The sequence below is a fragment of the Platichthys flesus genome, chromosome 24 (assembly GCF_949316205.1).
Source record: "Platichthys flesus chromosome 24, fPlaFle2.1, whole genome shotgun sequence".
NCBI lineage: Eukaryota > Metazoa > Chordata > Actinopteri > Pleuronectiformes > Pleuronectidae > Platichthys > Platichthys flesus.
This window is the reverse complement of record NC_084968.1, coordinates 12,021,662-12,046,553: the sequence shown is the minus strand read 5'-3', so window position 1 is coordinate 12,046,553 and position 24,892 is coordinate 12,021,662. Positions and strand designations below refer to the sequence as shown.

At 44.3% G+C, this 24,892-nt stretch overlaps 5 protein-coding genes across 10 annotated transcripts in view; 3 read left to right on the top strand and 2 right to left on the bottom strand.

Annotated features, from left to right (window-relative positions):
* Positions 1 to 172: 172 nt before the first annotated feature.
* Positions 173 to 4,322, bottom strand: haus3 (HAUS augmin-like complex, subunit 3). Of its 2 annotated transcripts, none has more exons than XM_062383682.1 (6): positions 4,075 to 4,322; positions 2,424 to 3,461; positions 2,113 to 2,322; positions 1,721 to 1,953; positions 1,275 to 1,560; positions 173 to 799 (listed from the first exon to the last, which is right to left on the bottom strand). In XM_062383682.1, exons 2-6 carry the CDS (start codon positions 3,423 to 3,425, stop codon positions 572 to 574), a joined length of 1,959 nt encoding a protein of 652 aa, XP_062239666.1. In that variant the 5' UTR covers positions 3,426 to 3,461; positions 4,075 to 4,322; the 3' UTR covers positions 173 to 571. The 2 variants fall into 2 exon arrangements, with proteins under 2 accessions (XP_062239666.1, XP_062239667.1); XM_062383683.1 differs by having other exon boundaries at positions 1,326 to 1,560; positions 4,075 to 4,321.
* LOC133949733 (prostaglandin reductase 1-like) lies at positions 4,229 to 8,919 on the top strand. Of its 2 annotated transcripts, none has more exons than XM_062383709.1 (9): positions 4,229 to 4,331; positions 4,843 to 4,960; positions 5,131 to 5,176; positions 5,267 to 5,326; positions 5,861 to 6,028; positions 6,925 to 7,198; positions 7,294 to 7,399; positions 8,037 to 8,155; positions 8,253 to 8,919. In XM_062383709.1, the coding sequence occupies exons 2-9, from the start codon at positions 4,855 to 4,857 to the stop codon at positions 8,361 to 8,363; spliced, it is 990 nt and encodes a 329-aa protein (XP_062239693.1). In that variant the 5' UTR covers positions 4,229 to 4,331; positions 4,843 to 4,854; the 3' UTR covers positions 8,364 to 8,919. The 2 variants fall into 2 exon arrangements, with proteins under 2 accessions (XP_062239693.1, XP_062239692.1); XM_062383708.1 differs by lacking the exon at positions 4,229 to 4,331 and adding an exon at positions 4,359 to 4,600.
* A 577-nt stretch (positions 8,920 to 9,496) lies between these two features.
* On the top strand, positions 9,497 to 14,209 carry LOC133949735 (prostaglandin reductase 1-like). Of its 2 annotated transcripts, XM_062383713.1 has the most exons (9): positions 9,497 to 9,606; positions 10,118 to 10,235; positions 10,406 to 10,451; positions 10,541 to 10,600; positions 11,154 to 11,321; positions 12,218 to 12,491; positions 12,587 to 12,692; positions 13,330 to 13,448; positions 13,546 to 14,209. In XM_062383713.1, the coding sequence occupies exons 2-9, from the start codon at positions 10,130 to 10,132 to the stop codon at positions 13,654 to 13,656; spliced, it is 990 nt and encodes a 329-aa protein (XP_062239697.1). In that variant the 5' UTR covers positions 9,497 to 9,606; positions 10,118 to 10,129; the 3' UTR covers positions 13,657 to 14,209. The 2 variants fall into 2 exon arrangements, with proteins under 2 accessions (XP_062239697.1, XP_062239695.1); XM_062383711.1 differs by lacking the exon at positions 9,497 to 9,606 and having other exon boundaries at positions 9,653 to 10,235.
* A 1,615-nt stretch (positions 14,210 to 15,824) lies between these two features.
* txn (thioredoxin) lies at positions 15,825 to 19,174 on the top strand. Of its 2 annotated transcripts, none has more exons than XM_062383736.1 (5): positions 15,825 to 15,974; positions 17,402 to 17,506; positions 17,870 to 17,929; positions 18,656 to 18,721; positions 18,821 to 19,174. In XM_062383736.1, the coding sequence occupies exons 1-5, from the start codon at positions 15,951 to 15,953 to the stop codon at positions 18,881 to 18,883; spliced, it is 318 nt and encodes a 105-aa protein (XP_062239720.1). In that variant the 5' UTR covers positions 15,825 to 15,950; the 3' UTR covers positions 18,884 to 19,174. The 2 variants fall into 2 exon arrangements, with proteins under 2 accessions (XP_062239720.1, XP_062239721.1); XM_062383737.1 differs by lacking the exon at positions 15,825 to 15,974 and adding an exon at positions 17,218 to 17,241.
* A 56-nt stretch (positions 19,175 to 19,230) lies between these two features.
* svep1 (sushi, von Willebrand factor type A, EGF and pentraxin domain containing 1) overlaps positions 19,231 to 24,892 on the bottom strand; it is a 74,203-nt gene continuing 68,541 nt past the window's right edge. Inside the window, exons 44-49 of one of the 2 annotated variants that reach the window (XM_062383664.1) lie at positions 23,968 to 24,150; positions 22,489 to 22,659; positions 21,597 to 21,692; positions 21,069 to 21,164; positions 20,714 to 20,807; positions 19,231 to 19,527 (exon numbers count right to left, since the gene is read on the bottom strand). In XM_062383664.1, the coding sequence (XP_062239648.1) occupies positions 19,497 to 19,527; positions 20,714 to 20,807; positions 21,069 to 21,164; positions 21,597 to 21,692; positions 22,489 to 22,659; positions 23,968 to 24,150 (671 nt within the window). In that variant the 3' untranslated portion in view covers positions 19,231 to 19,496. The remainder of the gene's footprint in view (positions 19,528 to 20,713; positions 20,808 to 21,068; positions 21,165 to 21,596; positions 21,693 to 22,488; positions 22,660 to 23,967; positions 24,151 to 24,892) is intronic. The other variant, XM_062383665.1, reaches the window with a different exon arrangement.

Genomic DNA, 24,892 nt, shown 5'->3' with positions numbered 1-24,892 from the left:
CTATCAGCACAACTGCTACTCTAACTGAGGCTCTGACTCCTCAGCTGTGAAACACCTGAGCAGGACAAGGGACAAAAAGGGAGAGAGATCAGTCAGTGTAATAACTATTATGGGTATGTTGCTAAACTTCCAGGAACATGTACAACTTCACAATGATAAAAGGGAAAAAAAATTAAGATTAACATTTTACTTTATTCATCACAAGACTTGAAACAAAGAACTCCAACATTTTTTGGGATTAGTTAACGGAAAATGATTTGTTTGACGTACAGAAGTCAGGGTATAAGCAACAACTTTCTTATAAAACCAAACCACTTTTCCCCAAGTTGAGCAAAGAAGAGTCAAGTGAGGACTTCAGGGATCGATCTCCGTCTCCAAGACAAACTGAGAGAACGTTCAGTTTCACACAGAGCGGGGCTTAATAAGTAAAGCTCCACTGAAGGCACACGGTGTGCTTCTCCAACCAGCATCTCTTCAAGCTTCAATTAGACCATTGCCTCCTGTTGCACGAAGACTCCCCAGAGTTTGAGTTGACTAAAATAAATCTCCTCATCCAGTCTTGATCGTTTGACTATCGCAGTCCCTTCTTCGCAGGCATCTTGCCCTCCAGATCTTCCACTATTTTCTTCAGCAGTCGGGCATCCAAGTGAAAGTAGATGTATAACTGTCTCTCCCGCTTCAGGAGGGCATTGCGCTCCAGCTGAGAGCGTTTGGCTTTTACCTCCCCCATGATTTCTTGCATTAAGTTCTGCAAAATCTGCAGCTGTGACTCTGCTTCCACAAGCTTGGATGTCAGCTCCTGTGGGGACAAAGCACGAGGGAAGAGAAAGACAGAAATTAATAGTGAGCACATATCAAACTAGGGCCAGTTTTAATAACCAAAACAACTAGTTATACAAATAAGGTTGTTCAAAGAAACTTCTGCAACGTTTAAGGGAAGAATATACTTTGCTTGTGACACAAACACATGTACACGTTCATATTCTCAGTCAACAGACAAACATCACTGTGCTTCAAAATAAAACTTGTGTCATCCAGCAAAGCAGATTCCTCCTGAGGACCATTTCCCACACGGTGCTCATATACCAAACACCTGTGCTGCTTTAAGTGAAGTACATGACATTGTGATATTTGTGAAAAGAAGGAAAATGTGGTGCCACCAGGTAACCTCACCAACAGTGACGGGTAATTTAAAAATCAGCCAACTCACATTAAGGATTTCTTGTGTGGTCGACTAACATGGCTGTAACTTAAGTGAAAGGAAAGAGACCCACCTGTGCATTGGGGCAGAGCAGCTCCTGATCTGTGGTGGCCATTGGACATACCTGCGGCCCCAGGACCAGCTGCTGGAGCTCTGTGTGCATGGCCCTGTGAAGCGCCTCACTGTCGCCGTTAAGACGGGCAGTGGTGTAGTGCTGTTCGCGGCCGGCACCAGCTAAGGCGTCTCGGGTCACCTGGAGGTTTCCTGCCAGGTCACGAGCGGCCTGGTCCAAGGCTTCGTACGTCCGAAAAGGCTCCGATCGGCCTTGATCTGAATCGTGGTTGAGGATCTGGAGCAGTCTGAGGAAAGCATTGAAAACAAGGAGTTACATTCCAAGGTAACACAGAATTAATTTAAACAATTCCGTACAAGACAGATATTGCAGAGAAGGTGAGTGAACAAGCTAAAACTTGTTTAGCAATAAAACAGGTCTGTACCACACAGTCTGACTTTTCTTACCGGCTGAAGGCTGCATCCCTGCAGCTGATGATCGGATTCTTCCTGGGGTTGATAGCCAGGTCAGGACTTGCCAGGGACTCAATCCTGAGAGCTGCTGCTTCACTTTCCTCTAGCATCCTGCTTTTTACTTCTCCAAGGTGCTTCAGACACATCCTCCATCTCCTCTGCTCCATCTGCTGAGCCAGCAGGAGCAGGTCAAAGGACGCCTTCTGACGGAGAAGGTAGTCACGAACCTAAGGGGGAGAGTTACATTTCATTTTAGTGTGGCTGTTGATTTTTTTGTCCAAGTCGTCTTACAATGGCAGAGGTAGTTTCATGTGTAGGAAGCAGCAACAGTCCAAGTTGATCACAGAAACAATCTCATGGTGAAATGTGAGCTGTCACCTACTAACCTGATCCTGTCTGGAGGTGTAGTAGTCCTGCCTGGACAGCTGCAGAGCCAGGTCTCCCCTCACAACAGGCACATTAATGAGCCTGGCTGACTCCCTCAGTGCAGCGGGTACTGGTCCATGAAGCAGAGCCTCCAGCTCAGCCTCCACAGCCTGCAGCTCCTTCCTGGACACCACTTCACGCACATGAAGCGAGGAGGAGGTGGAAATGCTCTGATGGAGTAAAGAGAAAGTTATGAATGAGAGCTCAAGGGAACAGTGACACTATGAACAACAGTCAAGAAAATACACTTAACTGTATATGTCTGCTTTACCTTAGTATGAGCTGACTGCTCTGACAGCCAATCCAGTCCAGCCTCGACACTCTTCTCTTCTGCCAGTGCCTGCATCAGTTGATGTTGGGTCACGATATGAGACCATTGAAGTCTGGCCATCTCCGTCCTCCTACGCTCCACCACCCGTGCCTCCTTCTCTTTTCCCTCATGCTCTTCCCTCACTTTCTCCTCCTTGTCCTCCTCTCCATCTTCACAAGAGCTGAGGTCGAGGACCTGGAAGCGCTCAGAGCAAGAAGTCTCAACAATGTCAGAGATGCCCTGGAAGAAATGCTTCTGAGTGAAGGCAGCTAGTGTTTTGGTGTTGAGCTCCTCCTGGTGCAGATAAGGATCCAAGGACAGCTGAGAAAGGAGGACTGGGGGCCTTTTAGAGATTGAGGAGTGTGATGGGGCCACAGTCTCTGGCTGAGTAGGGACATATGAAGCAAGTTTCCTCACCTCATCCGTTAGGTTTTGTAACAGAGTGTTGGTGTCAGCATTCTCACCTCCGATAGAAGTATTGGCCTCCTTAAGCTTACACGCAGCTTTCTCCAGCTCTGCAGCGAGTCGCAGGTCAACATCTGCCCGAGAGGTGGCCACAACCTGTAGCTTGTTAAAGCGTCGCTGCTTCAGCTCTCTCTCTTTACGCAGCGCTTGGAGCTCGGCCTCAAGGTCCTCCACGTCCAAATCACCCTCGGCTGCAAATCCAGAGGATGAAGACGAAGACCCACTGCTCCCATCTGAAGGGCCAATGGTTTTTAGGACCTCTCCCAAAGCTGCTTCATCCAGAATCGGTTTGCCGGACTTTCGTAGTTCCTGAAAAGCCTGTGCCTCCTCCACGGTGAGAACATTGTTGCGGTTGAGGGACCGACAGACAAAGCGCAAGAAGTGGAGATTCTCCGGAGCGCAGTCGAACAGCCAGTCGAACTCGGAGGCCTTCAGCGATGAGGCATCGGGATAACCGAGACGGCCAATCGCCTCCACAAAGTGGCCCCCGTTTAACATGGTGACTCTGCACCCTGTGTCCCCCTTGTTACTGTGCTACTCAGTCACATGGCAGCACAATGAGAAGGATTGAGAATGAGGTGAAACAGTAAGATAAGGTAGGGCAAAGACAACTATAAGCTCTCTGAAGCCTTTTTCTTCCTCCTCTTCACTTCTTTGTTTTCTCCAGCAACTATAACTGTCTTATGAGTGCTGTTAAACCAGTATAACCAATTCCTTACACACAGCATCATGAGACAATCACTGAGTATAAAACATATGGCAGCAGCGTAAAGTTGAACCTGTCAGAATTGATTGTGTTGGAGAGATACCAGTTTCCTGCTGCTTCTAATAAGAGTTAGTTCGAGCCTGGCATTAGCTGACATGTTGTTTGTATTGTCTGCTCCGACAAGAGAAAGACACTGACATGTTGTTTCCTGCTGAGGGCTAACGTCACACTTGGTTTATTCCTTGTAATGATAATTAATACAAAACAACGGTCCCTACTTTCAGCTAGCTACCATTAGCATCATGTGTGCTACACTGCTATATGGCTGCTAACAGCGTCCGGTTAACAGCTGGAAAGCATGGCTACAATGCTAATAGCTAGCGTAGCTCGTGCTAGCTGCGTCAGTTATAATAATAAATAACGTATAATGACCAAACTTACTTCTTCCACTCACCAGCTCCTCCTTAGCTAGCACTTAGCCGGTTAGCTTCGCACCCGCCAAACATCCAAACCGACGCGACGGTAACACGCAGGGGCGCGGCATAACGTTCCACGTCATCACGCCGGAAGTAGCGTTTCAACCATTGACCAATGGGGGTTGACGAAGGAGGCGCGACTCCCTGCGGGTTCCCGCCCTGTCCTCTGTCCCAGCGGCATGAAGCGAGATCTGCCATTTCTGTTGTAAGAAGACATAACTGGTGAGTCAAACGAGTAAATGTACTTTCATCGTGAACCTGCTTGTTAGAAAAAGTGTTTAAATAGAAGGAGAAGAAGTAGATTCAGTGATTAGCTGCTAACGTAGAGAAGGAGCCTCAGGAAGCAGAGTTTTAATGCACAGCAGGAAGTTCAGTTCTCACTTTAATCTTTGATCATTATATTCATGTCATCACATATTAACAGTTTACTTCTCACTGGTGTTCTGCATGTTTTTCCTCTTCATGGTTTGAATGGGCAGTTGTGGTTGCAGGTATGTTTTCATTTGCATTTCCCTGTACCTGCTGATTGCATTCAACATTTAATCTAACATTGCACAGAAGAGTCACAGATGTAAAGCCACGGAGCACCAGACACACGCAATGACAATGTAATGCTGCTTCCCACCTCTGAGACAAAGCGATGTATTAGAGTCAGTGTGGCACCTTGAGGTAATTTCACTCTATCCCCTCTTTTCACTTTCTTTCAATCAAATGTGCATGAACATTAATAAAGTTGTTAGAAGCCATGGTCCAAGCCAAGACGTGGGTCCTGACCAAACACTTCGATGGCTTCCCGAAGGACAGCGACTTCCAGCTGAAGACGGAGGAGCTGCCCGAGCCCAAGGATGGAGGTATGACGATGATCCAGTCCATTTCAAATCACAATACGCCTCATATTTCATCTTGAAAAGTGTCGTTTAAATATAGTTTGTTATTATTATCCACTGACTCGTGCATGTAGGAGAAGACTGTCTTTGTTTTCACTGTCGAACCCTGTCGTTCTTCCCTGTCTTTTGTTCAGAGGTGCTTCTGGAGGCCTTGTTTCTCAGCGTCGACCCGTACATGAGGTAGAATCGTGCATCTAGAACCTTTTCATAGTTATTTATTGTTAATGGGCCCACAACGCATATGAAATGTAACGTGTAATGTCTCTCCAGGCCGTTCAGTCGGGTTCGCATGAAGGAGGGCGAGGTGATGATTGGAACTCAAGTGGCCAAGTAAGGAACACACACACACACACACACACACACAAACAGAGAAATGTCTTTGATCTGTTGTGAGAGAGCAGGGCCTCCACCTGCCTGTGATTAGCTTAGCCTTCTATTCCCAGTGACTCAATCGAAATGTTCTTGGCCGAGTTCAGGCGCTTCATCTGTTTACAGAAGGAATGTCTCTTTCTGTCGATAAACCCAGAACAACAAACCACTTCGCGACCAAACTTTCCAAAGATCGTCTAAATAATGACCCTCAAACCCACATTTGTTTTTTCTTCTTTGCTTTGTAGTCGACCACAGTTCGTTAAACTCACTAACTGCGTGCGGCTGGTGAAGCAGAAGAGCTGCAGCTGTAGCAAATCCACAAAACTCTATTAAGAATTCTTCATATTTTGCTGAATATTGAAGATAAACGCTGGATTTTAATGACTTCTGAGTCTGTTCAACTGTTGTGAAATCTGTTATACATAAGACACCATGGTTTGAATTGCCGACAGGTGGTGACTCCCCCCCCCCTCTCTTGTTTTCCTTCTGTAGAGTGATCCAAAGTAGAAACCCAGCGTTTCCCGTGGGGAGCCATGTGGTCGGGCGCTGTGGCTGGAGAACCCACACGCTCAGCGACGGCACGGGCCTTATTCCCATCATGCCCGAGTGGCCTCAAGACGTCTCGTTGTCTCTGGCTCTGGGCACCATCGGCATGCCAGGGTAAGACCAACACAAGCTGGGTCCAGAGGAGTTAATACATCTCACAGGTTTCCAGAGGTTAAAGTGCAATTTCAGGTTTTCTAATAGACACAAAGCAGCTGCTGGTTGTCCCGGCCTTTCCATCACTTTAGCTATGTGACAATATAAGTGTCCAAGTAAGTTTTCTTAGTAAAGTGTCCGAGTGCGAACATTTGAGAAGACAACAGGAAGGTTTCCAGTGAACGAGTGGGCGTGTGGATGACTGGAACATTACGAATAAGTCAGGATGACTTTATCCTGTTGTTGTGAACTTGTCCGAACAGAACGATCTCCTGCTGCGTTTTTCATCTGTGACAAACAAAGTCCAGAAAAGGTCAGGACCCCTTCTCGTGGAAGTTGGTGATCAGGATGTTCTCTCTCCGCTGAATCATAAATACAGAGGCACATCAAAGGCTTATTATTAACTAAAAAACTGAAAGTGCTAAGAAGCATGACGGTAGGACACGCTGCTGAGGAGGAAGCAGCTGAACTTGGCCGACTCCCATGTGTGAATCGTTATGCACAGAGCATTAAAGTCAACATTCCCTGAGAGATATCACATCACAGAAGAATCTAAAGCTGAAAAACCTTTTATCACTTCCTTGTTAATATTTGCCCGATAAGGGAGAGTGCTGATTCTCAGCCGAGAGGAACAGGCTGAGATGTGTCTTGCTTTGAGAAAATAAACAGGTGAGACTCCAGATGTTTTTCCTCCTGATTAGATGAAGTCACCTTATAAGCACTGATAACAATGACTCAGAGTTTACTGCAGAGGTCAGAGAGGCTCCTCCGGGGGGAAGTGAAGGGAAACATCCCCTCCTGCTTTTTAGCTGTTAAATGTTAACATTCACTCCCTCTCCCTCTCCTTTTCCATCCAGGCTCACGGCGCTGTATGGCATCGAGGAGGTGTTGGGACTCCAGAAAGGTGAGACGCTGCTGGTGAACGCAGCAGCCGGCGCCGTGGGCTCCGTGGTGGGCCAGATCGCCAAGATCAAGGGCTGCAGGGTGGTGGGCTCGACTGGCTCTGACGCCAAGGTGGCCTTCCTCAAAGAGCTGGGCTTCGACGAGGCCTTCAACTACAAGACCGTGGGCTCCCTGGAGGAGGCGCTGAAGAGAGCGGCTCCGGAGGGATATGACTGCATGTTTGAAAACGTAAAAACCCTGAACAAGTGTGCTTGAAATCTTCCTGTTTGGTCTCTACACTCTCGCCTGTTGTTCCTTTTTCATTGGCCTGTTTTTGATTTCAGGTGGGAGGCTCCTTTTCGAGCGTGGCCCTGCACCAGATGAAGAACTTCGGAAGGATCGCAGTGTGTGGGAGTATTTCTGTGTACAATGACTCCACACCTCAGGAGGGTGAGCACTTCCCCTTGCTCTCATTTTACATATCAACAGTTCTGCAGATGTAAACCAGATGCCTGCTTGTGCAAAAACATAATGAAAAGCAAATAGAACAGTGTAGAAAACCTGGAAGTCACGGAATCGGCCTGGAAATTGATTAAAACGACTGAATATCCTGGAAATAATCTCTATTGTCCAAGATTTTTTTTATTGTATTGTATATTATCTTAGGTGCATTGCCTGTGTAAACTTTAATGCATATTTGTGCAGTATATCAGGTATGTCCTAGGGGTGCAAATACCAACCCATCACTCGAACCTTTACCATCGCACACAACGCAAATCTAACAGTGTTCAAGTTTTAAGGTCACACAAGGAACCTGCATAGAAGATATTGCTTGGATACAGTCCAATAAAGTGTTAAAGTAATTAAAGTTACAAAAAAAGGTCAGACAACATTTTTGTTCAGTTGGGAAAATAATAAATCCATCACAACTGTACATGTAATAACCTGTTAAGCCACCAGGGGGAGGCATTGTTCTACTGAAATGTATAAACAGACTCTAGCCTGAACAGAATTCGTTTCTTTGGACTGTTACTGACAGTCAGTGAATATAAGTCACTTTAACGATCTGTCGTTGTTCCTGTCTTAGGTCCGTACCCACATCTCACCATGATCTTCAAGCAGATAAAGATGGAGGGCTTCATGCAGTCCAGGTGGGAGCATAAAAACCCAGAATCCCTCAAGAGGCTGGTGGGATGGTTGAAGGAGGTTAGTGACCGACTCTGTGTCCTCAGTAAAGCTACAATCCAAATTATTCTAGATTAACTTTGTGTTGTAATGTCTGTGATTCTTTTTCTTCCTTCAGGGCAAAATTCAGAGTCGGGAGCATGTGACAAAGGGCTTTGAGAAGATGCCAGCTGCTTTCATGGGGATGCTGCAGGGAGAAAACATCGGAAAGGCCGTCATCGCAGTCTGAACACGGGGTCGAGAACAGCATCTGCAAAAATAACTCTTATCTACATTTAAACATGAAGGATGAGCAATACACAGGCACAAGGAACAAGAGGCTGACCCATCAGATGAAGCTGATAATAGAGTTTCTGATATGAATATATCAGCTGATACATACAGGATAAGAGAGGAAAACGTTAGGCTTGATATATTTACAGTTTATAACTAAATTAAATCTGCAAATTTAAGGGCAGATTTGTCTTAAAGACTCATATCCGTAGCCACCACCATAAAGCATTATAGATAAAGACACTTGATATTGATACTTTTTAAAAACATAAGTTGCATTTACTTCTAGTTTATTCATTTTAAAGGTTTTCACAGCGGACAACGATCCCCATGTTTGAGTGAATGTAAGTAGGGAGAGACCAGACAGCTGATGGAAGATACACAGGATGGTTGTTCCTAGATGATCTGTGTGGATCTGCTGCTAAAACTTCACGTACTGTTACATAATCAACCAGGTGCTTTCTATTAAATAAGCAATTATTAAGGCAATAAACGTTTTTGTTTGAATTATCTTTCTTTTACTTGTGTTTTAATTTATTCATGTCCTCCATTTAAGTCCTGATGAGAAGAAGCGGGGGGTAGCATCGTTTTTAATTCCACATGTGACCAGCAGAGGTCCCGACTCCTGACGCCCCCACACCAAAGCAGGTATGAAAGTGAAAGCACAAGTGACCCAAATATGATGGTGAAGATAAAATGGAAAAAACAAACACTTGATCAGCCTCAGAAAGATGTGAGGAAAAGAACAGTCATAACACATTTCAAAGTCCCATTTTCAAAATTACAAGTACGTATGAGCTCATTGTACCTAAAGTATCAAAGGTAATATACTTTTTTTTGCAGATAAACTTTGACTTATATGTTCACAAATATATGCTGTAACGAATCATTACTTTAAAAGCATTATACTGTCATAGGAGGCGGTCGAGATGGACATGATTTTAATTACTTGAAGAATCAAATGGTTTGGGGGATTATCTATGTGGGAGAAAAACAAAAAACTAAGCTCTGCTACACTGCACCTAAGAAAGTTTTTTTTTAAATATATTTGTTTTGTTATGACGCCGGAAGTAGCGTTTCAACCATTAACCAATGGGGGTTGACGAAGGAGGCGCGTCTCCCTGCGGGTTCCCGCCCTGTCCCCTGTCCCAGCGGCATGAAGCGAGATCTGCCATTTCTGTTGTGAGAAGACATAACTGGTGAGTCAAACGAGTAAATGTACTTTCATCGTGAACCTGCTTGTTAGAAAAAGTGTTTAAATAGAAGGAGAAGAAGTAGATTCAGTGATTAGCTGCTAACGTAGAGAAGGAGCCTCAGGGAGCAGAGTTTTAATGCACAGCAGGAAGTTCAGTTCTCACTTTAATCTCTGATCATTATATTCATGTCATCACATATGAACAGTTTACTTCTCACTGGTGTACTGCATGTTTTTCCTCTTCATGGTTTGAATGGGCAGTTGTGGTTGCAGGTATGTTTTCATTTGCATTTCCCTGTACCTGCTGATTGCATTCAACATTTAATCTAACATTACACAGAAGAGTCACAGATGTAAAGCCACGGAGCACAGAAAACACGCAATGACAATGTAATGCTGCTTCACACCTCTGAGACAAAGTGATGTATTAGAGTCAGTGTGGCACCTTGAGGTAATTTCACTCTATCCCCTCTTTTCACTTTCTTTCAATCAAATGTGCATGAACATTAATAAAGTTGTTAGAAGCCATGGTCCAAGCCAAGACGTGGGTCCTGACCAAACACTTCGATGGCTTCCCGAAGGACAGCGACTTCCAGCTGAAGACGGAGGAGCTGCCCGAGCCCAAGGATGGAGGTATGACGATGATCCAGTCCATTTCAAATCACAATACGCCTCATATTTCATCTTGAAAAGTGTCGTTTAAATATAGTTTGTTATTATTATCCACTGACTCGTGCATGTAGGAGAAGACTGTCTTTGTTTACACTGTCGAACCCTGTCGTTCTTCCCTGTCTTTGGTTCAGAGGTGCTTCTGGAGGCCGTGTTTCTCAGCGTCGACCCGTACATGAGGTAAATCGTGCATCTAGAACCTTTTCATAGTTATTTATTGTTAATGGGCCCACAACGCATATGAAATGTAACGTGTAATGTCTCTCCAGGCCGTTCAGTCGGGTTCGCATGAAGGAGGGCGAGGTGATGATTGGAACTCAAGTGGCCAAGTAAGGAGCACAGACACACACACACACACACACACACACACAAACAGAGAAATGTCTTTGATCTGTTGTGAGAGAGCAGGGCCTCCACCTGCCTGTGATTAGCTTAGCCTTCTATTCCCAGTGACTCAATCGAAATGTTCTTGGCCGAGTTCAGGCGCTTCATCTGTTTACAGAAGGAATGTCTCTTTCTGTCGATAAACCCAGAACAACAAACCACTTCGCGACCAAACTTTCCAAAGATCGTCTAAATAATGACCCTCAAACCCACATTTGTTTTTTCTTCTTTGCTTTGTAGTCGACCACAGTTCGTTAAACTCACTAACTGCGTGCGGCTGGTGAAGCAGAAGAGCAGCAGCTGTAGCAAATCCACAAAACTCTATTAAGAATTCTTCATATTTTAAAAGTTTCCTGCTGAATATTGAAGATAAACGCTGGATTTGAATGACTTCTGAGTCTGTTCAACTGATGTGAAATCTGTTATACATAAGACACCATGGTTTGAATTGCCGACAGGTGGTGACTCCCCCCCCCTTCTCTTGTTTTCCTTCTGTAGAGTGATCCAAAGTAGAAACCCAGCGTTTCCCGTGGGGAGCCATGTGGTTGGGCGCTGTGGCTGGAGAACCCACACGCTCAGCGACGGCACGGGCCTCGTTCCCATCATGCCCGAGTGGCCTCAAGACGTCTCGTTGTCTCTGGCTCTGGGCACCATCGGCATGCCAGGGTAAGAGCAACACAAGCTGAGTCCAGAGGAGTTCATACATCTCACAGGTTTCCAGAGCTTAAAGTGCAATTTCAGGTTTCCTAATAGACACAAAGCAGCTGCTGGTTGTCCCGGCCTTATCATCACTTTAGTTATGTGACAATATAAGTGTCCAAGTAAGTTTTTTTAGTAAAGTGTCCGAGTGCGAACATTTGAGAAGACATCAGGAAGGTTTCCAGCGAACGAGTGGGCGTGTGGATGACTGGAACATTACGAATAAGTCAGGATGACTTTATCGTGTTGTTGTGAACTTGTCCGAACAGAACGATCTCCTGCTGCGTTTTTCATCTGTGACAAACAAAGTCCAGAAAAGGTCAGGACCCCTTCTCGTGGAAGTTGGTGATCAGGATGTTCTCTCTCCGCTGAATCATAAATACAGAGGCACATCAAAGGCTTCTTATTAACTAAAAAACTGAAAGTGCTAAGAAATATGACGGTAGGACACGCTGCTGAGGAGGAAGCAGCTGAACTTGGCCGACTCCCATGTGTGACTCGTTATTCACAGAACATTAGAGTCAACATTCCCTGAGAGATATCACAACACAGAAGAATCTAAACCTGAAAAACCTTTTATCACTTCCTTGTTAATATTTGCCCGATAAGGGAGAGTGCTGATTCTCAGCCGAGAGGAAAAGGCTGAGATGTGTCTTGCTTTGAGAAAATAAACAGGTGAGATTCCAGATGTTTTTCCTCCTGATTAGATGAAGTCACCTTATAAGCACTGATAACAATGACTCAGAGTTTACTGCAGAGGTCAGAGAGGCTCCTCCGGGGGGAAGTGAAGGGAAACATCCCCTCCTGCTTTTTAGCTGTTAAATGTTAACATTCACTCCCTCTCCCTCTCCTTTTCCATCCAGGCTCACGGCGCTGTATGGCATCGAGGAGGTGTTGGGACTCCAGAAAGGCGAGACGCTGCTGGTGAACGCAGCAGCCGGCGCCGTGGGCTCCGTGGTGGGCCAGATCGCCAAGATCAAGGGCTGCAGGGTGGTGGGCTCGACTGGCTCTGACGCCAAGGTGGCCTTCCTCAAAGAGCTGGGCTTCGACGAGGCCTTCAACTACAAGACCGTGGGCTCCCTGGAGGAGGCGCTGAAGAGAGCGGCTCCGGAGGGATATGACTGCATGTTTGAAAACGTAAACACCCTGAACAAGTGTGCTTGAAATCTTCCTGTTTGGTCTTTACACTCTCGCCTGTTGTTCCTTTTTCATTGGCCTGTTTTTGATTTCAGGTGGGAGGCTCCTTTTCAAGCGTGGCCCTGCACCAGATGAAGAACTTCGGAAGGATCGCAGTGTGTGGGAGTATTTCTGTGTACAATGACTCCACACCTCAGGAGGGTGAGCACTTCCTCTTGCCCTCATTTTACATATCAAAAGTTCTGCAGATGTAAACCAGATGCCTGCTTGTGCAAAAACATAATGAAAAGCAAATAGAACAGTGTAGAAAACCTGGAAGTCACGGAATCGGCCTGGAAATTGATTAAAACGACTGAATATCCTGGAAATAATCTCTATTGTCCAGGATTTTTTTTATTGTATTGTATATTCTCTTAGGTGCATTGCCTGTGTAAACTTTAATGCATATTTGTGCAATATATCAGGTATGTCCTAGGGGTGCAAATACCAACCCATCACTCGAACCTTTACCATCGCACACAACGCAAATCTGACAGTGTTCAAGTTTTAAGGTCACACGAGGAACCTGCATAGAAGATATTGCTTGGATACAGTCCAATAAAGTGTTAAAGTAATTAAAGTTACAAAAAAAGGTCAGACAACATTTTTGTTCAGTTGGGAAAATAATAAATCCATCACAACTGTACATGTAATAACCTGTTAAGCCACCAGGGGGAGGCATTGTTCTACTGAAACGTATAAACAGACGCTAGCCTGAACAGAATTCGTTTCTTTGGACTGTTACTGACAGTCAGTGAATATAAGTCACTTTAACGATCTGTCGTTGTTCCTGTCTTAGGTCCGTACCCACATCTCACCATGATCTTCAAGCAGATAAAGATGGAGGGCTTCATGCAGTCCAGGTGGGAGCATAAAAACCCAGAATCCCTCAAGAGGCTGGTGGGATGGTTGAAGGAGGTTAGTGACCGACTCTGTGTCCTCAGTAAAGCTACAATCCAAATTATTCTAGATTAACTTTGTGTTGTAATGTCTGTGATTCTTTTTCTTCCTTCAGGGCAAAATTCAGAGTCGGGAGCATGTGACAAAAGGCTTTGAGAAGATGCCAGCTGCTTTCATGGGGATGCTGCAGGGAGACAACATCGGAAAGGCCGTCATCGCAGTCTGAACACGGGGTCGAGAACAGCATCTGCAAAAATAACTCTTATCTACATTTAAACATGAAGGATGAGCAATACACAGGCACAAGGAACAAGAGGCTGACCCATCAGATGAAGCTGATAATAGAGTTTCTGATATGAATATATCAGCTGATACATACAGGATAAGAGAGGAAAACGTTAGGCTTGATATATTTACAGTTTATAACTAAATTAAATCTGCAAATGTAAATGCAGATTTGTCTTAAAGACTCATATCCGTAGCCACCACCATAAAGCATTATAGATAAAGACACTTGATATTGATACTTTTTAAAAACATAAGTTGCATTTACTTCTAGTTTATTCATTTTAAAGGTTTTCACAGCGGACAACGATCCCCATGTTTGAGTGAATGTAAGTAGGGAGAGACCAGACAGCTGATGGAAGATACACAGGATGGTTGTTCCTAGATGATCTGTGTGGATCTGCTGCTAAAACTTCACGTACTGTTACATAATCAACCAGGTGCTTTCTATTAAATAAGCAATTATTAAGGCAATAAACTTTTTTTGAATTATCTTTCTTTTACTTGTGTGTTCATTTATTCATTTCCTCCATTTAAGTCCTGATGAGAAGAAGCGGGGGGGGGGGGGGGGGGGGGGGGGGGGGGGGAAGCTGGACTCAAAAAAGGGAAGTGGACAGTAGATAACGGAGCAGGAACCATCAGCCTCCTGCTGCTCAGCCGAGCTCTTTGTCTCCGTCAGTATTTTTAGACACTAATCTGAATTTCATAAGGACATGAGGAGCTTCATCTCCACGGTTACAGAAGATGCTTTTAGTCTGTTGTGTCGATTTTTGGCCAATGAGGCGACACAAGGTTCACACGTGTAGTGGAGCAGTGGGACAATGGGAGCATCGTTTTTAATTCCACATGTGACCAGCAGAGGTCCCGACTCCTGACGCCCCCACACCAAAGCAGGTATGAAAGTGAAAGCACAAGTGACCCAAATATGATGGTGAAGATAAAATGGAAAAAACAAACACTTGATCAGCCTCAGAAAGATGTGAGGAAAAGAACAGTCATAACACATTTCAAAGTCCCATTTTCAAAATTACAAAGTACGTATGAGCTCATTGTACCTAAAGTATAAAAGGTAATATACTTTTTTTTGCAGATAAACTTTGACTTATTTGTTCACAAATATATGCTGTAACGAATCATTACTTTAAAAGCATTATACTGTCATATGAGGCGATCGAGATGGACATGATTTTAATTACTTTAAGAATCAGATGGGTTTGGGGGATTATCTATGTGGGAGAAAAACTAAGCTCTGCTACACTTTTAAAGTTTAAAAAAATATATGTTTGTTTTGTTATGAAATGTGAGTTTGAACTTTTGTGAGCTTGAACCATTTATATCTGGATTTGATCTGATGTGATAAGTTCAAAGGAGTGTGTGTCTGTGTGGGTGTGTAAAGCCAAATTGAACGTGGAATTCAGCTGCGCAGTCTCAGTCAGTTACGGTAAAGCAAGAATGTGTCAAGTCACTGTGACTTGATTTACCGTTAGACCTCTTTAAAGTAAATATATATATATTTATATTTTTAAATACATACAAAGAATAACAACATTAATATGTTGTAATTATTATTATGAATATTATTATAAAACATGATAATTTGATTGGTCATTCAATTACAATTATTAATCACAATTGTGGGTTTATGGTCCGATTTATTAACGTATTGATTAAAGCAAAAAGGAAATGAACGTAGAATAACTTGATAAACATAGAGTGAGATATTTATTTAACTATTATACAACATGTTTAACTGAAAGATTAAAATGGAATCAAACCACTTTAGATGTAAAGTTCAAACAGTAGACTTTCAAAATAAACGTCTTCACTGGCTTAGACTGCTTTCCACAGAGGAATGGAAGTAAATTAAATACTCAGATCCTCAACTTGAATAAAACACAACAGTTTTTTTAACTATTGTACTTATAAGTATACGTATAAATACATATGTTTGGGGGGCATATTTATGTGGTGAATATTCAGAACAAATACAAAGTACCACTCATTAAAATATATCCTAATATTTGATTTATCGAGGTTGTTTGCCCCCAGGTGATAAACAAAATAAACTATGCTTTTATTTTGTAAAGGCCTGTGCAGTCACTTCCGCCGTGGGGCTGCAGGGGCGGGACTTGACGCAGCGTCCGAGTAAAAACCGTGGCCCCCCCCAGACCAAGCGCCATTCACCAAGACCCCTCCGCCTGTTACCCTCCGTACACGCAATCCTCTGCCGGCATCATGGTTCACGAAGTGACGGGTCTCGTAAGTTCTGCTTTTTATACGTTCTTAGTTATTATTCGAGCCGGATCGGGGGGGGGCGCGCGCGCCATGAGGTGATCGGTCCAGCGCCCGGTGCCGCTGCTCCTGCAGCCGCTCCGCCATCCAGCCCCCCCCCTCCCGGTGCCATCTTCCGGGTTTATTCTTTATTTACTCTCGACTTCAGCGACTCTCTGATTCTGTTCGAACGTTTCTAACGCGTCTGGGTTCGCGACCCGGGAGACGCTGTGCTGTCGTGCAGCCGAAGTTGGTTTCACAATCGTCTGTTGGAACAGGGTTGATGTTACGCTTGTTTTCAGATGCTCAGTTCGTATGATTCGATTAAAAACTACTTTTCTGTAATAACGTAATTATAAACGTATAATGTCCTTTATGTGAAACTGTGCTTTAAACCATATCAAGCTCTCAACCTGGTGTAGAATGGAGGGTCTGGTGCACTGGATTAACTTGTCTTAATTAACAGAGAATAATAAATTGTTATTTCTTTAAGTGGTTCCAAACAGACTAATTTAATTTACATGTTTACAAATCGACAACGGGATCAAATGGAGTGAAATCGATTTTGGGAACAAACTGTCCCTGATCTTATTCCTAATTCAGTTTTGTCTGGGTGTTGTTGTTGTTGTTTGATCCGAAACTATTAAAACACAACTTTTCTACTCCTTAAAAATAATGTTTCATATATGTGACACTGAACTTTAAAACATTTTATAACTCTTAATGTTTAAAGGATTCCAGCTTTTTTTTTTAAATGGATAAAGTAACAGTTTTTTAACAGTGGGTCTCTAAAAGCCTTTGTTTGAACGAATCCATAAGACTCATATAAAACCACCGATCAACCGACTAGTTAATCGATCACTCACTATCATTAATAGCTCACCTTAACTTCCGGTGTCGAATCTGAAGCCGACTTCCCCTCGGCTCCGCTGGCGTGTCACCATGTGAGCAGCTGGGCTCTTCTCCTTCGCCATCTTTCCGCGGGTTTACCGCTCCCGTCAGTGACGTCACACACGACACACCGGCTCCGTTTAGTGCACACACACACACACACGTAAAGTACATGTGCTACACCGATGCTAGCTGCTAGTGGAGCTAATGGTGGCTGGTGCAGAAGCTAACGTCAGTGTGGGGTGGAGGGGGGCGGGTGTGTCCTCTTCTAGCACTTCTCTAAACAAAGGTCCAAAGTGCTACACACACACACACACACACACACACAAGTCCGAGTACACAACAGTTCCATAAAATGATAGAGGTACAGTCATAAAAGAAGTAAGGAGTCGTTGTGGGATGTGATGCTTTGTTAGTCTGTTTCTGAGCTGCACAGGGAAAGTGGAACGTTAAATGTTCTCACGGAGCAAACGTCTTTAGTTACACTTGTTTGAAAGTTTTCTTTTTTCTTTCCTATTCTTCAGGATGACTTCCAGAAGCAGCTGAAGGACGCCGGAGACAAGCTGGTGATGGTGGACTTCACCGCTGTGTGGTGCGGCCCCTGCAAACAGATCAGCCCATACTTTCATGTAGGTGGAAGATTGTTGTGCACTTTTTGAAATCATCTATTGAAATGATTTAGATAATGTTTTAACCAACAAAGTTATGTTGGGGGGGGGGGAGAGAACAAGCTACGTGAATTGGTTACATCTGTCTTGTAGATCTGTGGATATGAGGCACTTTTATTTTGAAAAGCAGAGCAGCTGCAGCCTTTGAGGAATACATGTTGAAGGGCATCTCTTCAGAGAAGGAGCTTGTTGCTCGGGCAGCGCTTTGTCACGACGTTCCCACTCCGAGTCGGAATCGTCCTTCAAATGCAAATGTGAGATTTAAATGTCCCGTTCACTGATCAACTCTATCTATCTCTCTTTCTCTCTCTCTCTCTTCTGCAGGAGCTGGCGGCAGAGTACACCAACGTGGTTTTCCTGAAGGTGGACGTGGATGATGCCGAGGCAAGTGTGTGTGGATATGTACATGAGCACAACAGAGCAGTGTGTCGCCCACAGTGCTGCTGGGAGAGAAAAGAATCATACGCACATATGGTTCTTTTCCACCTGGGGAGAATTGTAAAGGAAAATCTGGTGTTTTATGAGAACAGCTAAAGGAAACTTCCTCATGGGTTGAGTCTGAGCTCATGTGGACGGGGTCCCCGGTCGTTAATACTCCCAGCAATGTGGAGAATTCATGAAATCCACGTGACGGAGGTTTCTGCTCCATCTCGGTGACGTGAGAACCAACCCCTGTGCTCCGCTCTGGGATGTAAAAATATAAATGAATAACCGGTGGCATTGAACGTTGACAGAGTTTGGCTGCAGGGCCGATGAACTATCTGCTCAGGTCTGATAGAGGCCTTTTTTTTTTTTTATCGCTAATAATTTATCTGCCGTTCAATAGATAGTTGCACAATTGATTTATAAGTTACCTGTTCAGAGACTGTTTAAATTCAAACAGGCCAGAGGCTACATGACTAAGCACTTAGTTAAATTCATCAGATCTTATTTGGATCTGCACCAAGTTACACACACTCGGCAAAATAAAAAGTCCCCTGAGCATGGCCGATTCTTATCTATGAGTCATTCCGGTAAATCGAGGAACCTCTTCCGACGCCGTGTCTCACCATGTTAAAGGAAGTCGTAAAAACTAAATCACCAACTGTTCTTCTTCCTCCTTCTTTCCAGGATGTCAGTGCATCATGTGAAATTAAGTGCATGCCCACCTTCATAGTGTACAGGGCAGGAAAGAAGGTAAGTGTTCAACACAGGACCAAGATGGAAAGATTGCTGATGGTTCTACTGGTTTTTAAATGGGAACACTCTCTTAAACCTTCTTTCATTGTCTCGCAGTTGGACGACCTCTCCGGCGCTAACCGAGAGAAACTCCTTGAAATGCTGAAGAAACACATGTAAGCCCCCTGAAGGGCCGACCACACACAACCTTGTTCTACAAGCTCCACAGAAACCCGCCAGTAGCCTCCTGTCCACGTCTCGGACGTGCAACGAACACCGGCTCCTGTTTTCCACGTAGCAGGCGGACATTTATTCCACTCGTGTACTGGTTCCATAGTCCTGTCACATCCATGTATGTAACATTCGAACTCTTTTAAACTCCTGTACAGAGAATTTGGATTTTTCTCCTGAACGTCTCGTCGTATGTAACGTGTCCAACAAGGTGGATTCAATAAATGAAGATGAGTTACATGCACTGGGTTTGGTTTCACTTTATCAACCTCAACACCTCACAAAAGAGCAGCTGATGGTATTTTATGCTTTAATAAAAATGTGAGAATAGTTTACACATATACATTGGACAATTGCATCAATAGTTTTTACACATCGTACAAGTATATAGCAGCATATGTTTTAATACTGTTGAGTCTCTATATGAAAAAATACAGCTTTATTTTACAAAATGGTTCTTGCTTTGTCTTGTGTGGAGAGATGAGACTGGTTCGCTCGAGGGTCAGTTAACTTTACAAGAATTCCCTTCAGAGGACGATTCACACAGAGCTGGGGCAGGACTTCAGATGTGATAGTATCCTTTTCTCCTTTTCCTGCAACGAGAGAAAGACATGATTCAAAGTTTTCATGAGGAAAATTAAGGTTGAGTCCGAGTGTTCTTTAAATATGACAGTACTAGGGCGATAGGTGAGAAGTCAGTTAAATGAGGAAGTCCTATCTAAATAGAAACTTGCATAATATTACCAGAATACAGTTGCTATATGAAGTCATATTTCATTGAGAAATACAACGTATTATGAGAATAACTTGGTTCATAATATTCGAAGAAAAGAAACTAAATATCAATTGTTTCTTTCACAATCATTTCAAAGTCCTGATAATGTGACAAACTCAAGTATTTGAAATATTTACTAAAATATAACAAGAGCTGCACATTCCTCATCAGACAACAGACTGAACAGACTTTTGATACATGGAAATGACATGTAGCTAAAAAAATAACTTGTTATTCTGCAACATATTGTAATTCACAAAAGCATTGAATCATTCCGATTAAGACACAAGTTTTTCCACTCAATAGCTTTGAGTCAGGAAACCAGGCTCATGCTGTCGCCCACAGGACTCATCATTTCTGAACCCTGTCAGTAAATGTGACTCAAGAGCTTCACACTAATAAATAGATTATTGAGAGATTATGGTCATAAAGTATTTTTCCACACAAACAATTATACAGAATGTAAAATTCTCTAGAAAAGATCCAGTGAGTCAGATGAATCTGGGGGACTTCTGGTAATGTCTTTTTAAATCAGCCTATAGTTTCAGTCTGAATGGTGAAGAGCTGAGGGCGGAGGGGAGGCCCAGTCGAGCAACATGGAAACACCCAGTACATATTGAACTGGAGCCAATGGCAGAGACAGACTCTCTCTCCCAGCTCAGCCCCAGCTAACGTCTGGCTCTCCAGTGACTCCCTCTTCTTATCTGGAGTTTCAGCTCCACCCTCTTCTCCTTCAGAATTTTGACCACAAATCACTTGTAAAGGTCAAATTTAACAGAATCTCTACTGCAGTCGAGGCAACAGCACCACAGAGTTGAAAAAGTGTTTTACAAACTTGTTTAGCAACATGTAAAACTTACTTATCATACGATGTCCTACAGTCAGTATTCATTTAGAAATATTACATTAAAGCTTGATAAATCATCTCCTCATTTGGATGTTTGAAAAACGTTTTGAGGAAAGAGAGTGTGTGTGTGTGTGTGTGTGTGTGTGTGTGTGTTCACCTGGAGCAGTCATGTCCACTCCACCCTGAACTGCAGTGACATCTGTTCGGCCTGATGCATCGACCTCCATTGAGACATGGTGATGAACACACAGCTGTGGAGACGTCACACATTTGTCATATTCAATGAATCAGTAAAACATTTCATATATAGATATATCACTAGGCTACAGCTCTAAATAGATGGTTAAAGAAGCCCCCCCCCCCCCCCCTCAGAGTCCTCAGGATGCTGCTGCTGCTGACGTGGAGGGAATCCTGTGGGTTTCCACCATGTGCCCAGTAGGTGCACTGGTTTGCTCACACACACGTTCCAGTCTAAACATGTCAGAGCGCCATCGACCCGCCGGTGAACTCACCACTGTGACAGCGCGTGCCCGTCCACCCAGTGGGACACTCGCACTGGTATGGTGCCACGCAGCGGCCTCCATTCAGGCACGGCAGGATGCAGATAGCTGTCATCAGAGAGGAGACAACGGGGGGGGGGTATACGTACTGTTAATAAGAGATAAGTCTATAGAAGGACAGTCAACTAGTAGATTAGGTGTGAATGACTTTCTGAGGCTCCTGTGGACGACGACCTTTCATCAACTCATCAGCTGTTTCTAATCTCGTGTGACCTTTGGTGATTATTGAATTCTGACTTCTTTAACTTTTGTGACGACCGAGCAAAAACACATGTGGACCAACGCGTCAATTCCTCAGCTGAAAACACTGATTGTCTCCATTATGTTTGACCCTCTGTGTGCACCATTGTCTGCTAAATCCTGCTTAGCAAGCTGATTGGGTTACTGTGTGTGCGGGTGTGTGTGTGTGTGTGTGTCTGTTTGTGTGTTGTACTCTGTCAACAGAGATTACAGACAGATATGTAATGATGAAATACTCACGCTCCTCACAGAGTCGGCCCATCCAGCCCTCGGGGCAGGAGCAGACGTTGGGCCGCTGACACACACCTCCGTTCTGACACTGCAGCCAGCACACAGCTGAGGGGACACACACACACACACGCACAGGCAAAACAGGTTAAAGTAACTGGCATGTTGAGTGACACAAACAAATACACAACTTCTACAGTTTCAATCCCCTTCCAGTAAAATTTAAGGGTTTGATTCCTTTCGGTTAATTCTGCTGCCACAGCCATTGGCCATGCAACCTCATGCACTAGAGTGATGGCAGCATTCATACACTGCAGGTTACACTCGGCTGTACAAACTCAATAGAAACCCCCTCAAGTGTGTGTGTGAGTGTGTTTGTCTCAGCAGCTGGTGAGGACAGGTTAGCCTGGATAAAGCCCTTGTTTTCATATGCAAATCATGTGGGTGTCTGTTTGAATTTCAGTTGCATGGGAGTCGACCGTAGAGCTAACGGATATGGACGTGATCCACTGATCTGATATCTGTACCCGTCTATCTGGACGAGGTGTTACTGGTTTATGGGGAAGAAGCAGCTGTGCCAGTTGCTCTTCTAGACTAACAGGGGATTTTTTCCTCTAATGGAACTGGATCCAGGCTAAAGAAGGTGATGTGTTTGAGTCACAGAGCTAAACGTGCATCGGTCAGGGTGCAGCAGCAGGGAGGAGGTTCTGTGATGAAGCTGTTTGACCACAGACCAGTTCTATAGGTTCTACAGTGCAAAGCATCTACTGGAGCCAAGCAGGAGGAGTCCAGCACAGAGTGAACGGGTTGAGAAGCAGCATGGCGTTGTGTGGGAAAAGGGAGAGTCGGCTCAGGAGGAAGTGTCCTTGGAGAAAGGGCGGAGTCCCCTCGGTGTTCTCTCTACCTCTGCAGGTGGGAGGCGGCGTCCAGGTGCCGTTCTCCAGACACCTGCTCCTTCCGACGCCCTCCATGGCGTAGCCGGCAAAACACGAGTACGCCGCCACGTCCCCGAACTGGAACACCGCCCCCCGCACCACCCCGTTGGCCACATGGAGGGGCGGGCCACAGGACACCCCTGTACAACACACGGGTTACTCACTACACTAGTACTGTCTGTCTTTAAACGCTGCTGCTGACGTCCTCATCATATCCCAACATGTCTGTTACTAACTGAACTGAAAAACATTCAGAGTGGGAAAGGAGCCGGTGCCTCCAGGGGGTGGACGGAGTAAGAGAGACACCTACTGCACAATGGGGTTAGGGTAGTTTATTCCATTTTAGGGTAGTTTATTCCATTTCTCACATTGATAGAAGCCTTATTTCAACTAAATTAAAAATGTTTAGGCCATTTGTTTGTTTGTCTTTTAAAATGTGGGTTGTTATCTACTCGCACTCTGCCCTTGTACACCAGAGAGAGAGAAAACTGAGTTAATCAAATGTGTTCTTAAGGGTTCTTCTTAATCCGTCATCGCTCGGAGGACAAGAGAATTTCATGCAGAATACACACGGTGTGGATCAGCCGTGACGGAAAAATCTTCCGTGACAAAGACAGGACTCAGAGTATTGGTGTAAGGCGTGCACGTGGGAAAACACACTCCATGCCAACACAAAAACTACAAGCCGTAGCAACACGAGCACCATTGTGTTGAATATTCCGGACGAGCGAGCCGAAGACAGATCTGAGGATCACGGGACAAAGGTTGCCATAGAGGCTAAAGAGGTGCCTGTAATTAGCGCAGCGTACAGGACGCCTGTTTGATGCAGCCTCATTTGATTTGATGAAAGCCCCGAGAGAGATGGACGACAACAGACAGATCTGAACCAACAGACAGATCTGAACCAACTGACATGCAGGAGCACAGGTGGAGCAGCAGGAGAGGAGCAGAGCATGCAGAGGTGGGAAACACCAGATCCAGATCTTTACTTGATTATCTCGTAATTTGCAATGTAGAGCACTGAAATTACATTTTAGATTTTCTCAAAGTACAACTAAATCACTTTAGCTGGAAAAAAAATATTCGATCTTTTACTCAAACACATATTTGGCAATAATCATAAAATCTTCTTGATCGAAGCTGATTCACAAAAAGATAGATTGACATGAATTAGGAAGAATGGACGTCAATCTGGAGGTACAATCAAATACGCTGTTAGAACGACATATAAAATATTAATATACTGCAACGTGTATTACTATCTACCAACATATACAGCAACTATATTTGTCATAAGAACACAGCAGACAGCAGAAGGGCTTTAATATTGATGGATTTCAATCTATAGACTCAAAGAAACTTTGAATATTAGCATCAGAGAGAAAATCCACAGAGCTCCAGTTTCTCTTTTCTCTTCTGCTGTGGAACCAGTAGAAACCAGTACTTACTTTCACACACAGAGCTGACGGGGCTCCAGGTCTGGTCCGGCCTGCAGACGATGGTGCCGCTGCCTTTCACCTGTTGACCTTTGGGGCAGGAGACTCGCACCGACTGACCCACATGAAACTCCTGCTGGGCTCCGTTCCCGCTGGTGTCCTCCCTCCAGCCTGGAGGAGCTGCACAGGCCTTGGCTGGGAGGGACAGAGGTGGTGCAGAGTTTGTGTTAGCAACACAAAAGTATGATCTCATGAAGGATTCCCACAGAAACAACACAGGCGGGTTAAAGTCACTCGTAAAAGCTTGAAATCCATTCTGTACTTATCAGGGAGCCTGTGGAGTGTAATTTCTGAGAGTTCCTTTTGAATAAGCAGGAGGTGGCTTTCTGACATTTGGAATTAAATAACAATAATAATCATTTGAAAACTAAGAGCGACAGAGCCTCTGCAGTCTGGGCCCTGTCGCTCTGGAACAACTCTGGGTCAGAGTCTTCTTTGAAGTCCCTTCCTGAGACGTACTTCTGCCCGAAAGTATTTCCTGATTCTTGAGCTGTTATTTGAACTATTCATAATTGATCTGCTCATTTTATTGATTTGAAGTCTTTCTTATAATTAGACCATTTTAAACTGGGTGTTGTAAAGTGCCATATATGTCAGCAGGTGCATAAACAGCTTTAAATCCAACCTATATCTGTGTGGTAGGAAGCAGGAGGAGCTCTGACCCACTGACCCCTCGTCACACACGTTGTTAAACAGGAGATGGACCTCAGTGGTGAAAGAACCCAGTGTGGGGCGTTGGTCTGCACTGTGAAGTGTGTGTGATGCAAATGTTTGCCAAATGCACAGCTGTTGTAACAGTGGTTGTACTGACATGTCAGAGCAAGTCAAAAACAACAGGAAGTCAGATGTTAGGTATGTGTCAGATGAAGTAAGTGAG

What these genes read in the sequence shown, in the direction of transcription:
- haus3 (XM_062383682.1), bottom strand. Translation starts at nt 3,425, where the DNA reads ATGTTAAACGGGGGCCACTTTGTGGAGGCGATTGGCCGTCTCGGTTAT. An exon ending in AGCAGTCAGCTCATACTAAG is followed by an intron (nt 2,323 to 2,423) that starts GTAAAGCAGACA and finishes TTACTCCATCAG; the next exon opens with AGCATTTCCACCTCCTCCTC. An exon ending in AGGGATGCAGCCTTCAGCCG is followed by an intron (nt 1,561 to 1,720) that starts GTAAGAAAAGTC and finishes TGCTTTCCTCAG; the next exon opens with ACTGCTCCAGATCCTCAACC.
- LOC133949733 (XM_062383708.1), top strand. Translation starts at nt 4,514, where the DNA reads ATGTCATCACATATTAACAGTTTACTTCTCACTGGTGTTCTGCATGTT. An exon ending in ATGGGCAGTTGTGGTTGCAG is followed by an intron (nt 4,601 to 4,842) that starts GTATGTTTTCAT and finishes ACATTAATAAAG; the next exon opens with TTGTTAGAAGCCATGGTCCA. An exon ending in GGCACCATCGGCATGCCAGG is followed by an intron (nt 6,029 to 6,924) that starts GTAAGACCAACA and finishes TTTTCCATCCAG; the next exon opens with GCTCACGGCGCTGTATGGCA.
- txn (XM_062383736.1), top strand. Translation starts at nt 15,951, where the DNA reads ATGGTTCACGAAGTGACGGGTCTC. An exon ending in AGATCAGCCCATACTTTCAT is followed by an intron (nt 17,507 to 17,869) that starts GTAGGTGGAAGA and finishes TCTCTTCTGCAG; the next exon opens with GAGCTGGCGGCAGAGTACAC. An exon ending in TGGACGTGGATGATGCCGAG is followed by an intron (nt 17,930 to 18,655) that starts GCAAGTGTGTGT and finishes CCTTCTTTCCAG; the next exon opens with GATGTCAGTGCATCATGTGA.
- LOC133949735 (XM_062383713.1), top strand. Translation starts at nt 10,130, where the DNA reads ATGGTCCAAGCCAAGACGTGGGTCCTGACCAAACACTTCGATGGCTTC. An exon ending in AGCGTCGACCCGTACATGAG is followed by an intron (nt 10,452 to 10,540) that starts GTAAATCGTGCA and finishes ATGTCTCTCCAG; the next exon opens with GCCGTTCAGTCGGGTTCGCA. An exon ending in TGGTGGGATGGTTGAAGGAG is followed by an intron (nt 13,449 to 13,545) that starts GTTAGTGACCGA and finishes TTCTTCCTTCAG; the next exon opens with GGCAAAATTCAGAGTCGGGA.